Below are 13,009 nucleotides of genomic sequence, written 5' to 3' on the forward strand. Positions count from 1 at the left end.
ATATTTACGACAGTTGCAATGTCCCAGGGTCATGTGATCAGCTTCTGCAACCTTCTGACAAGCAAAATGTTACGTGTTAGATAACTCTGAAGAAAGTTTAGGCCAGTAAAAAAGTCTTCAGGGGCTTCCGGTCACGTTTCACCAGAGAAAGCTCATTCAGAATGAGATATGAACAATAACACCATCTATGCCACTGCCTTTGTGCCACTGCCTTTCACCCCTCCAAAATCCACAAAATCAGGAGACAGTAAATCATGCTGATTCATTTTTGTATAAATTTGAATTAGAACTTAACTAATGCTGGAAAACATTTATTCTAAATCTATATAAAGTTTCAAACTAAATAAAGTTTACTTGTCGGGAAAAGATGGCCATCTCTCCACGTGTCACAAAATCAATGTTAAGTTGTTCCTGACTCTAGGGAGCAGTGCTCATCTCCGTTTCAAAGCCAAAGAGCCAGTGCTGTCTCTGTGGTCATGTGGTTGGCATGACTAAATGCCGAAGCCTCAAAGGAATGCTGCTACCTATCCACCAAAGTGATCCCTATTTTTCTACTTGCCTTTTTTACATGCTTTCAAACTGCTAGGTTGGCAGAGCTGAGACAAGTAACAGGAGCTCACTTCGTTACACAGAACTAGGGATTTGAACCGCCAAACTGCTGACCTTTCGATCGACAAGCTCAGCATCCTAGCCACTGAGTCCCTTGTTAAGTAATACATTATCAATATATATTAACGGGTTTTTAAAAATTTAAATGTGGCATGACAGACATAGCATACCTAATTCAAGCAGTTTTCTGTTATGACCATTAGACTGTCATTCACATAAGATTCCATGATATTTATGGACTCAAGAAGTGTATGCAGAAATATTGTATTAAGTGCAAAACTGAGCTTCTGGGTCTAAAGATTCATTCCTCTTTTATTGTTCATTGGGAAAACAACCATATAAATTGTAGACAACAATGTATTCATGCACCTATATCTTTTCTTCTTGCATCTTCTAACTGGGCTTGACATACACTTAAACCATCTTCCAGAACACTGGGGCGTATCATTTTGGCAATAAATATTATATTTACGTATTTACATTACTGATTTCATAAAAAATTTGCCAGTAGGTAAAAATAGGCACAGAATCTTTAAAACCTAACTCAGAAGATAATTGTATTCCACCTTAAAACAAATATATCTTCTAAGTTTATGTTATTTCAAAAATGAGAGTGGATGAATAAGGCTTTAGTAAGGAAGGCTTAATTAAATCCTCCAATTTATTTTCAATTATTTTAATTTGTACCCATCAGCCGTAAGAATTTTTTCAAACCACTGAGACAAAAGGCTTTTTAGGGGAGTCAGTCCCTGTCTTTGAAAAATGTTTACTGAAGTGGCAGAACCATGTTAACCCTCATTTAGTATGGCAAGTTCTGCCCTCAAGCATGACCTGGGGTAAAGTATCTAAGGAGTACTGCTCCAGGAATTTCTCCTTTTGCTTCACTTCCCTGCTAGCAGTCATTCAGCTGAACACCCAACTTCAGGTGACATACATTATGGAATTACAAAGGTTTCGTCAGAAAATAAATAAATGAATGCAGTCATCCCTCTGTGGTCTAGGAAGACAAACAAAATGACTGATTGGAAGGCATTAACAAAACAATGTAACAATGAAGGAGATATGTTAAAAGCCTTCCCACAGACATCAACATCTTACCAGGAACAAATGAGAATTGGCTAAATAAATTGCTGAATATATCAAAATCCTGAAATGAAAAGGAAAGTGTGATGTACACCACCTTGTTTCAAGTATTATTTAAAAGCACGAAAAGCAACATAAACACAACAGGAAAGAAATGTGCTGTCATTAGCTTCTTCTTGGCAAAGATACTTAAATATGTTTTGTTTCATCACCCATGAAGTAGCTGTAGGTTTCATAGTCTAACTACTATGGAGATACAGAACTGGTTCATCTAGACTTATTTAGTATATTCTATCTGAAACTAGTTAGGGCTGTGTTGGCTCAGTGGCTAAAATGCTGAGCTTTTCAATCAGAAGGTCGGCAGTTCAGCGGTTTGCATCCCTAGCACTGCATAACGGAGTGAGCTCCTATTACTTGTCCCAGCTTCTGCAAGCCTAGCAGTTAAAAAACACATAAAAATGCAAGTAGAAAAATAGGAACCACCTTTGGTGGGAAAGTAACAGCGTTCCGTGCACCTTCGGCGTTTAGTCATGCCTGCCACATGACCATGGAGACGTCTCTGGACAGCACTGGCTCTTCGGCTTTGAAACAGAGATGAGCACCGACCCCTAGAGTTGGGAACAACTAGCACATATGTACGAGCGGAACCTTTACCTTTATCTGAAACTAGAGCTTTTTGCAGCATATATTCCCAGATCAAACATTTCTTTTTAAGTAAAATTATTAAGAACTAAATGTGGATGCTCTGTTGCCAAGAGCTCTGTATAATGATACTTTTCATGCTCATAATTATAGGTTTTATCAGACTGTACATATGATCTGGTAAACTAATAATCACATATAATTCATTCCAGGACAATAATTTATAACTGAAGATAGTGTAAACATGTCACCTCTGGTCAATATTCAGTAGCTTAGTCAGATATGAACTTCTTTATAAGTAAATGAAAAAAAATTCATTTCTATAGGGAATTGTTTTATTTAACTGAAGGGCTGCTGCCAGTATTGAGCCACATATTTTTAATTTTAAACATCAAGTTGATGCTGAAATACCTGAATTTCTCATATCCTTTTTTTCCTGGAAATGCCCAATGCTTTTCTTTTTGCTTTGGGATATGTTTTTTTTAAATTGTATGCAAGTATCTTGATTATTTTCCCTGATATCAAAAAAGTGTTAAGGAAAAAGCACATTAAGGCATATGTCTCATGATCAAAATGCCTATCATACCTTAATCAAATGAGTTCAAATCAATTCTCACATTAGTATTTCTAAGAAACAATCAAAATATACTTGTTTAGAATTCACATAAGTTAAAAAAATGAAACCATTTATTTCTTATGGGGAGCACAATCCTTCATGAGTCCATAATGCCCAGTGTATTAGAATGCTTTCTATCATATTCTGTTGATTCTTTCCCAAAGTGCACTCAACAATTTCCCATGTGCCATTTTTAAACATGAAATGTAGCTGTAAAAAGGAATCCCGGAGGATTTTACTTCACTAATCATTGTCAACTATAGGTGTGTGTGTGTGTGTGTGTGTGTGTGTTCATCACCCTTTCAAGGCCATTGAGCCAATGGAAGGCATTGCCATGGTTATGTGGCTGGCATGACATTGTGGAGTGCTGTTACCTTCTCACTGAAATGGTACTATTTATATACTCGCATTTGCATGCTTTCATTGGCAGGACCTGGGATGAGGATGGGAGCTCACTTTGTTACATGGTGCTTGGGTCTTAAACCTGGGCTGCCAGTTTTCCAGCCCAGTATATTCACCATTGAGCCACCATGGCACCCCTAAATACATTCACACTAATGTCAGATTTGCAAACATAGAAATATTCTATGCCATTTTCTCAGTAGACAGTCTATAAAATACAGGACCGAAGCTGGAATAGGTTAGAAAAACAATCAAGACTAAATGAAGATTAAACTCATCCAACCCTACTTGAGAATCTTTACTTGACCATTTCTTAAGTGCTTTTTTTAAAGTAAAATAATAAGGAAGGTCGGAGAGAATTAAGAGAAGCATCACTGAAGAAGAATCCTAAAATCAGAAAAAAAAAGTGTGTAAGCAAATACAAAATGGGAAGTATTGTTTACCTGTCAGTTGACATTGATGAATCTTGTGCTCTGTGATGTCACTCAATGACTCGAACACCTGGAGGCAGCTGTCACAGCTGTGCACAGCTTCTTCCTCTAATTCCTCCCCTTCTTCCGGTCTTTTCTTACAATCTATCAAATCTCCATCATCTGTCCTGTCTTCTAGTTTACAGTTCAGATCTGAAAGAAAATTAAGATTGTGACTCCAGAGTTTGGGAAGAAACAATCCTGTTTAAAAATTGGACTTTGGGTGGATTTGTTGTATTACTGTTGTTCAAGCTATTCAACAGGTACAAAAATACTTTTGGCTCGAGGCTTCAGAACATGAACATTATGCTAGAATTTACAGCTCAATAAACAGAGGAAGCATCTATCCTTTCCATTCTCAATTACTTTTCTTCCCAAATAGCATTCCCTTCTGCAAAAGGAATGCTTCCATTTGTCACAGTTAATTTTGTCAACTTTAATGCAACTATTGGGGGCTTTTCATCACTTGAATAACTTAAAAGAATAAATCCTTTCTACAATGCAGCACAATATAATGAAAACGTTTTTTTTTTAAGTTTCAGGGAATAAAGCCAGGTTTTAACTTTTTTTAATGCTGGAACTAACTTGCTGCCATGAGAATGAAACTGATATTAATAAAAAGCCGAACAAACAGCTTTTATTGCCAAAGAAAATTAAAAATCGATGCATTGTTCTAGAATGATTTAACCTGTCTACTAATTAAATAAGGATGCGCTAATCTGCAGAGAATAATTTGCTCTAGAGGCCATTTTGCATCATTATTTGTCTTAATAAGGTAAAATAAAGATCCACCAGATAATCTAGCTCCAAATCAGGAATAGAAAGAATGAGTTTAGTACAAAATATAGTTTACTGAAACAGATTGTGACAAATTTTTTGTATAAAGAAAATCTACATAGAACTTTACCTAACTCACCTTAGACACCTGATTTAAAAACAGGATATAACACTATTAGCTCATTCAAAAAATACAACAGAGAAAACGATAGAGATGCCACCTTGAGTTATTTGTAAAAATAATAAAGGCAAGATGCAAATACATAAAAATCTTACTTTAGCATAATTTCTGCAACTAGCTCTTTATCTGAAAAATCATTACATCTTATGTTGCTTTAAGGTCACATATGCTAACAAAACTACCAAATTTACTTGTAAGTGCATTTCCAGTCTTTGCATCTATATTAGTCTAGCAGTTAAAAATACTACTAGGTTATAATTGACAAAGGAAAAGAGATAACTGTCTTTAATTATTGCAAACTGACCCAGAGATCATTAAACATTTGTTGGAAAGCAGCATGTACACAATCCATACTATTAGATATTCAGCTCAGATTCCCAAATTCATCTCGTAAAACTGACTCAGACAAAGATGGACACTCAATCTGAATTTTAACATGACTACAGTATTGAAATGCTTCTGTAAATGCTTTACAAAAACTTATTTGTTTTAAAGTAACCTTACTTTAAGTGAAGGGAGAAAGGGATGCAAGTATACTCAGTGCTTAATATTATTGAATGTTGGCCATTAACAAGAATCCAATGATATTACAGACAGAGTTTTAGGATATGAGCCTTGCTTAGGACAATCAGTCCTACAAGGACAGATGTATCTATTAAGAGATTTCCCCCCCAAAAAAATATATTATGTACCGTGTTTCCCAGAAAATAAGACAGGGTCTTACTTTCTTTTGACCCCTGAAATAAGCACTTGGCCTTATTTTCAGGGAGGTCTTATTATTTTTGAGGTGCAGGAGACAGCAAGTATGGTCACCTCATGGCTGCTGTTGTATTGCAATATTTTCGTAGAGGGCTTATTTTCGGGGGAGGGCTTATTTTAGTGCAGGCGCTCAAAAGCCAGATTAGGTTTATTATCCAGGAAGGTCTTATTTTGGGGAAAACAGGATAATAGAAGTCATGGGTGAGAAAAGCAGAGTTATATCTACTTATGCATTTACAGATTTAAATCTCCTGGGACAGAAGTCAGGCAACTTACTGGCAGTTCCTGCTGCTGTTACTTCAGAATGTATGTTCTAGCAAAATGCTATGTTAGTTTTTAGGTCAATTCTTAAGGGGACAAACCCATGGGAGTGGGTTCAGTCACAGTCCCTGGGTAATGAATTATGGCAGCTTCTGCCTTCTCTTGATGAATATATTTTTCATTCCTACTTTTTACTCTGAAAAGATACTTCTACTATAAAGTCATTGATACTGAAAGCAGAGTTACAGAGTCATATAAAAGGTTTTGCATATCAGTGAAATGGTTCATATGGCTTGTTAAAAGCAACTGTTTCAAACTTAAACAGGACATATTGAAATCAAAACCTTTTGCATACATCTAGTAGGTATCAACCTATACTTTAGATTTTAACCAAAAGCATGAAGTGCCAGATCAATTCTCTTCAAATAAGTTTGGGACAAATGTTATCACATCAACTCTATGTTAGTATCTTACAGTCTATTTTAGACTAGTTGTGAATGAAAATGACTAAATATTGCCAATTGCCCATATGCCTGACAATTGTTTTTTGAATGATAAACTTCAAAATAGGAAGTCTACATTTAATCTCCAGGTCTAACATGTTTGCGTACAAAATTGAACACATTATTTTTCTTAGTTCTCAGCTACTTTTTATTAAGGCAGGCATTATAAAAGTCTAGCTCCAGTTTTTATGATTTCAAATGTGATAGATTTAGATGAGAAAAATGATTTCCTTTGAAATTACTTTTCAATCACAGATTAATTTGCATATCTGTTCTGATCATCCATATCTAAACTAAGTTATCTTTCAAATATTCTTACCTATCATATTGCCACTTCTAATCATTTCAGCTTTTCTAAATACATACTTTCTTAAAGTGTTTTAAGTAGATTTATAATTTTCCTTACTGTCAGTGGCTCTAAATAACAGATTTATCAGAGAAATTTAACCTTCAATAGGCAAGTGTCAACCTAGCTATAAAGTATTCACCTAATGATTACCAGAAGAGATAAATTCTTGCTGAATAATAATCTCCTGAAGGGAATAACAGTACTGAAACCATACTTTCTAAAACAGTTATTTGTGAAAGCATGCATGAGTGAACCAAACTAAAAAAATTGTTTACTCACAAAGACAGAGATTATATTTCTACTGCTACTTGCAGATTTCCTACTGAATTGCAACCTAGTATAAATTCTTAAAAGCTTAAAGCCTCAAACCAGAATGGACTAGTTCAACAAACCAGACTGACATTTGAAAATCATACTTAATATTAACAACTATTTCAGCATGATTATCTGCCAATATGACATGCTGCAAAATTATTAAATGCAACAAAAAGAGTTCTAAAATAAATTCCACCTATTGATATGGTATGTAAATGAACTTCAAGTTTTCTAGATTATATTGGTTATTTATATAAATAGAAATTTAAATAGTATATGTTCCCATAGATTTTTGTCCCCATTGACTTTCTTCTTTGTCTTTCTCCTCACAAGAGACATTATTGGTGTAACTTGATCCAAAGAAACCTCTACTTTGGATGAAAATGAAAAATACAAATGCTTAAAAGAATTAGAAGCAATAAACCTAAGAACGCGAATTAACTTCCAGTAAGAGATTGGTTTAAGGCCAACCTTAAAAGCAGAAATCCTTCTCTAGTCTTAGAACACGTACTTTTAAATCTATACAAAAATCAAATTTAAATTTAAGTAACGGCTATCTAACCGCCATCCCAGCAGACAATACGTATGCTTGAAAACTCATCTTAAATATTTTTCTCCACGAAGCACAGATCTGTAGCTGAGCAAGAGCCTGAAATGTCATGCTAACCAGGAAAAAAGCCCTGTTTCCAGTCCATTTGACTGCGTTTTAATGGACCTCCTTCCAAGCCACTTCTGCATGGAAAAGTGCTGGCAAAAGAAAGGAAAGCTAAGAGATCATGTGGTTATAATTATGACCAGGAAAGGAATATTTCTGCAGTTCAGCAGTGAAGTAAAACTCTATCGTTGTCTGCTCCCAACAGTGTCCATTGCAAAACAACTGCCTCATTAAATCTCTGCAGTAAGATTAATATGCCGTAGCTGCACTACATTTATAACTTGGTACTCCATAAAAAGCACATTTAATGGAAACAGCCAGAGCTCTGATACCAAGTATTACTTGAGAAACTTCAGACCGTATGTAGAGAACTTCTTATACTTATTTGTCTTCAAAACAATCAAATTTGAATCAGCTGGAAGACTATGAATTTTACTCTTGCCTTAGTCACAAAGTCTACTGCGTGACTTTGAGCCAGTCATTCCCTCTCAATCCTGGGGAGAAGACAAACCACTTCCAAATATAAAGGTAGTCCTTAGCCTATGACCACAATTGACTCACAAATTTCTGTTTCTAATCAAGACAGTTAAGTGAGTTTTGCTCCATTTTACAACCTTTCTTGACATGTTTGTTAAATGAATTGCTGCAGATGTTAAGATAACATGGTTGTTAAGTGAATCTGACTTCCCGGTTGACTTTGATTATCAGAAGGTCACAAAAGGTGATCACACGACCCTGGGACACAGTCATAAATACATGCCAGTTGCCAAGTGTATGAATTCTGATTACATGCCCACAAGGATTCTGCAAAGGTCATAAATGTGAAAAACATCCATAAGTCATTTTTTTCTGCGCCGTTGCGCTGTTATAAGTGAAAGAATACATGTATAGGTAAAATGTAGCTCAGACACAAGTCCAGTCAATTGCCAGGATCAACACTGACCTAAAGGCATCAATCAACCAGGATATATGACTATATCAATAATTTTAATTGACATAGTTCTGTGGCAGAACACAGAAGCTAACTCTCTGCCAAGGATCATACAGTCTCCCAGATATAAAAACTGCACTTATACAGTTCTCATATACAAAATCTCTCTTACTTGAAAGCAAAGTTAAATGGCTGAGAAGCTGGCAGAAGGTTTGTACCAGACGAAATGGCTAAGGAGAGACACAAAGCTTGGTCTGGACTAAGAGAGGGAGAAAAGGAAAGTACTCAAGAATCAAAGGTGGAATTAGGCCGTTTGGAGTGCTGAAAAAAGTTTCACAATGATTCTGTAATGATTTAAGATCACAGAAAGTAAGACTATACAGCCATGATGGTAAACCTATGGCACGTGTGCCACAGGTAGCACGCGGAGCCATATTTGCTGACAAGCGAGCCGCTGATATTCGGCCTTCTGGAGTGTCAGTGGACGCCATTTTCACCCTCCCCAGGCTTCAGGAAAGCTTCCAGAACCTAGGGGGCAAAAAACAGGCCCAATGAGCCAACCGGAAGTTTGGAAAAAATCTGTTTCTGACAGGTCTCCGGGGGACCAGGGAAGGCCATTTTCACCCTCCCCAGGCTTCAGGAAAGCCTCCGGAGCCTGGGAAGGGTGAAAACTCCCCCCCCTGTGTGTGGGGAGCATGTGCAAATGCACAGGGGTGTGCACGCATGTGCAGGTGGGTGGGGCACATTCCATTGTGGGTGTGGGCACATGCGCAGTAGCACGTGCACACACAATTTTGGCACGCCTTTACAAAAAGGGTTCGCCATTACTGCTCTACAGAGAGAGATCTGTCTATGCAGCGCAGATATGCAGAGGAAGAAAATAAGTCAGAACTCAAAAAAAAAAAATCAGGGTTGTCCCATCTCTACGAAGCTGCCAACTAAGCTATAATTGAAATCCTTGATTAACTCTCTGATGAATGTAATAAGAACTACACACCTAGGAACAGCTTAGGAAAGGCGTACAGTTTTAGTAGAAGAAGTAATATTATTCCAAGGAGGAAGATCATTAACCTTGGAATAGTATAAAAACTGTGATAGAACCAGTGGACCATAAAACAATTTGTTACATTCCTTTGAAGGCAGAAGGGAGGGAGACCCGAATATGTTTGTATGCATTAGCTGAAGTCTGATGCATAATTAGCTAACTAAAATCTTGTACAGAAATTAGTATCTATGTGTGTTGTGGCAAGAAATAAAGTAGCAAAAAAAAAAAGGTAGTTCACAAATTGTTGCATGCTGAACTTTGACTGATTCATCCTTGCAATTCACTACTATCTTCAGAAATAAATGTGTTTGTTCTATAAATTTAAAACTATTCAGGCCTGGCATAACAGCCTTCTTTTTCTTGCACAAATTTCTGGATTAGCCTAATTTCTCTCCTTTTTCATTGGTTTTCTTTTACCATGATACAGAATGATATATTTGTTTAACTATTATTTATTTTATAAATATGTGTGCATTGTGAGGAGAGGAGGGTTTGGATAGATGATGGATGGATGGATGGATGGATGGATGGATGGATGGATGGACGGACGGACGGACGGACGGACGGACGGACGGACAGACATATAGGGCAGAGATAGAAATTATAAGAGATAGAAATGCCAGAGATATATGAAAGAAATAATAAACTGTGATAATCTTTTTATTTTTTATAAAGATCTTATATGGAACGAGCTTTCACTCATCCCATCTAGGTATTTCTAATAGTACTTAAATATTACCTATAGTAAGTAAGGCCAATACATTCTAATATCAGTAAGATAGCATAAATTATTGAATGTGTGTCTATACTGTGCAGCAGTTTTTTGATAGCTGAACCAATCTTAGATTACATGTCAAGCAGTCAGTTATATTTTTGTGCAAATACCTAAAACTAAATAACAACAAGGAATGATATCATTTACTACAGATATTTAAAAACTGACAAGACAAACACATTGGAAAATAGGTTCCACAATAATTGTACAAATTAAATTCCTGTTTTCTTTCAAATAAAAAGTCATCAATCAGTTATATAAATATCTAAAAAGAGAGTTTAAAAATTATGTAGTTAAACAACTAATCTGTTGCACGGGAGTGGTACAATATGAAAATATAACATATACAATATTCCAGAAATGTGGATGTGAATCTAGTTTTATTGAGGGCAGAAAATGATTCATTAATTACATAACTAATTGTTTAATTCCAAATCACTTTGTCAAAGAATCATCCAACCTGATCTACCAGCCTTCCTCACCTAGAAGCTCTCCAAATATGTTGGACTTTAACTGGACTTTAATCCCAGCAGGCATAAAAATTGCCTTCTGTTGGTTGGAATTATTAGACTGGTAATTATGAAAGCACTTGATAGAGGAAATCTGGTTTGTTCAATTGCAATATATATTGTTAGCTTCTTAAATATAAGAAAAGCACAATTAAAACAGTAGTATTTCTTTTTAAGATTGCTGGGATCCTTATACGTTAATCTATAAACCAATACCAATAAAACATATAGTACAATCACTTTTTTGCACAAAGAATATTTAATTATTATTTCTAGAACAACTAATCAAACAAACTAAAGGATTTAATTGTCCTTGAACCATAGTACAATTATTTTTCAAAGGAAAAACAAAAACTAAAGAGAGCTGTTATAAGAAGCAACATGCTATTAACCCCCATTTATAATGAACAGGTCAAATTTCCAATCTAAAATCTTGCTGACTGAACTAAGTCTTTATCTGCACAACTCCCAGTGACTTAAATGTAGGGATCAGTGACTGCTAACAAAATCAGTGGATTAAGATTTAAACTGCATGCTTATTTGTGAAAGTAACCAGCCTGCAGAAATGCCTGGCCACAATCCAGAAATGTGCATGTGCCAGAGCAATGTAAACAAGTTTTATTCTTCTTTTGCTGCTTCCTTGTTTAAACTTCCACTATTTTGAAAAATAGGCAGATGATCCTGTGTAAAATGAATGGAAAAACTGGACTTCTAGAAAATAGATCAACAAATAGCTAATTTGTACACAGATCTACTTCAGAAGCATAACAGAACATTACCTAGGTAATGATAATTGAATAACTGAAGGAGAACTCATGTTTACAAAAAAGGCACTTTTAGAAATCCATATCACTCTTTAAATGTTCCATTGTTTTCTGCATGAGGAGAAAAAACCAAACGTGTCATGTTTTTGAAAAACAGAGAAACATCATGGTTGGCATGGAAATTACCTGTTGGCACTGCTGATTGTTCCACTCCTTCCTGGTCCTCTGATTCATTTTCTTCTACTGTCAGGGGAAGATAAAAATAAACAAGAAAGCAGTAAGTAATGTAAATGTCTTAAAATATCCCAAAACATTGACATTTCTGTTTTACCTTTTTCTGTTTTTAGCTATCATCCCTTTTCATGTTGAAGAAATGTACTTGCCTGGTACAAGATTATCTAAAAGGAATTTGAACCAAATATGGAGTCACCTTTGAAACTATTCAAAAATGTTGCACGTCTTAAGAAAAATCAGTCCTGGCTAAAGTAAAACATCCCACAAAACATATTCTTACTTGAAAAAATTCAGCTAGCAAAAGTACCAAGAAGTAGCACCTTCTTAACCCATAAATTTGGAAATATATTACATTTTTTAAAAATTTAATCCAAATATTATTAAATCAAAAGATGTAGAACTTTGAATATAGAACTTGTCTACTCAATGTAGCACATCAGTGCAGATTTCTCATTCCAGTAACCCTTTCAATTTGCCTGAGTTACAGTCGGCGTCATTGCACTGAAGTTATCCAGGTAATTGACATTTGGCTGTAGAACTAGAATCCTGCACCATAGCAATTTGCAAAGAAAGAAAATTACTTTTTTTAACTCCATTCAAATAAGCACAAAAAGTATTAATCTGCATAGACAGTAGACTATTGGGCATCGTTTCCAATATTAAAGCAAAGGATTTATGCAATAGTCACAAAGCCAAAATGGGCATTTATTCACACATTCATGCACACACATACACAAATCACCTATACCTATGTTGTCAAAACTTGAGATAATGTATAATAACTACAACTTACAGAGTTATTTTACAATATACTTAATTCTTGATACAATTTTTACTGAATTGTAGTGCAATATTCTATAGGAAGTAGGCAGATAAAGGGAAATAATCTATTAATATGGAAGTTATGTCAAGTATTGTGAAAAATAATTATGAATATTTTGGTAGGCAAACCCCCTATGGACTGTCTAGCAGAAAGTACATTCAGCCAACCCCTACTTAAGCCACTGTATATATGTGCCATTGCACCTAAATTTTTGACCCTTCTATTTGCTTGCATTTTATGGGCTTTATCCATGTTTGCCAGATGGTAGTGAAGACAGGTATAAATAAGGTGACCAGACGTCCCGAT

General features: G+C 35.5%; 1 protein-coding gene across 6 annotated transcripts in view; it reads right to left on the minus strand.

Moving 5' to 3' along the window:
- Positions 1-13,009, minus strand: part of ZNF521 (zinc finger protein 521) — a 343,353-nt gene that overhangs the window by 303,748 nt on the left and 26,596 nt on the right. For all 6 annotated transcript variants that reach the window (XM_032222498.1, XM_032222499.1, XM_032222496.1 and 3 more), the window contains 2 exons: positions 11,833-11,889; positions 3,796-3,975 (listed from right to left, as the gene is read on the minus strand). Coding sequence is in view for 4 of the 6 variants with exons in the window: in XM_032222496.1 (XP_032078387.1) it covers positions 3,796-3,975; positions 11,833-11,889 (237 nt within the window). In the remaining 2 variants the exon portion in view is untranslated. The remainder of the gene's footprint in view (positions 1-3,795; positions 3,976-11,832; positions 11,890-13,009) is intronic.

The sequence above is a fragment of the Thamnophis elegans genome, chromosome 8 (assembly GCF_009769535.1).
Source record: "Thamnophis elegans isolate rThaEle1 chromosome 8, rThaEle1.pri, whole genome shotgun sequence".
NCBI classification, from domain to species: Eukaryota; Metazoa; Chordata; class Lepidosauria; order Squamata; family Colubridae; genus Thamnophis; species Thamnophis elegans.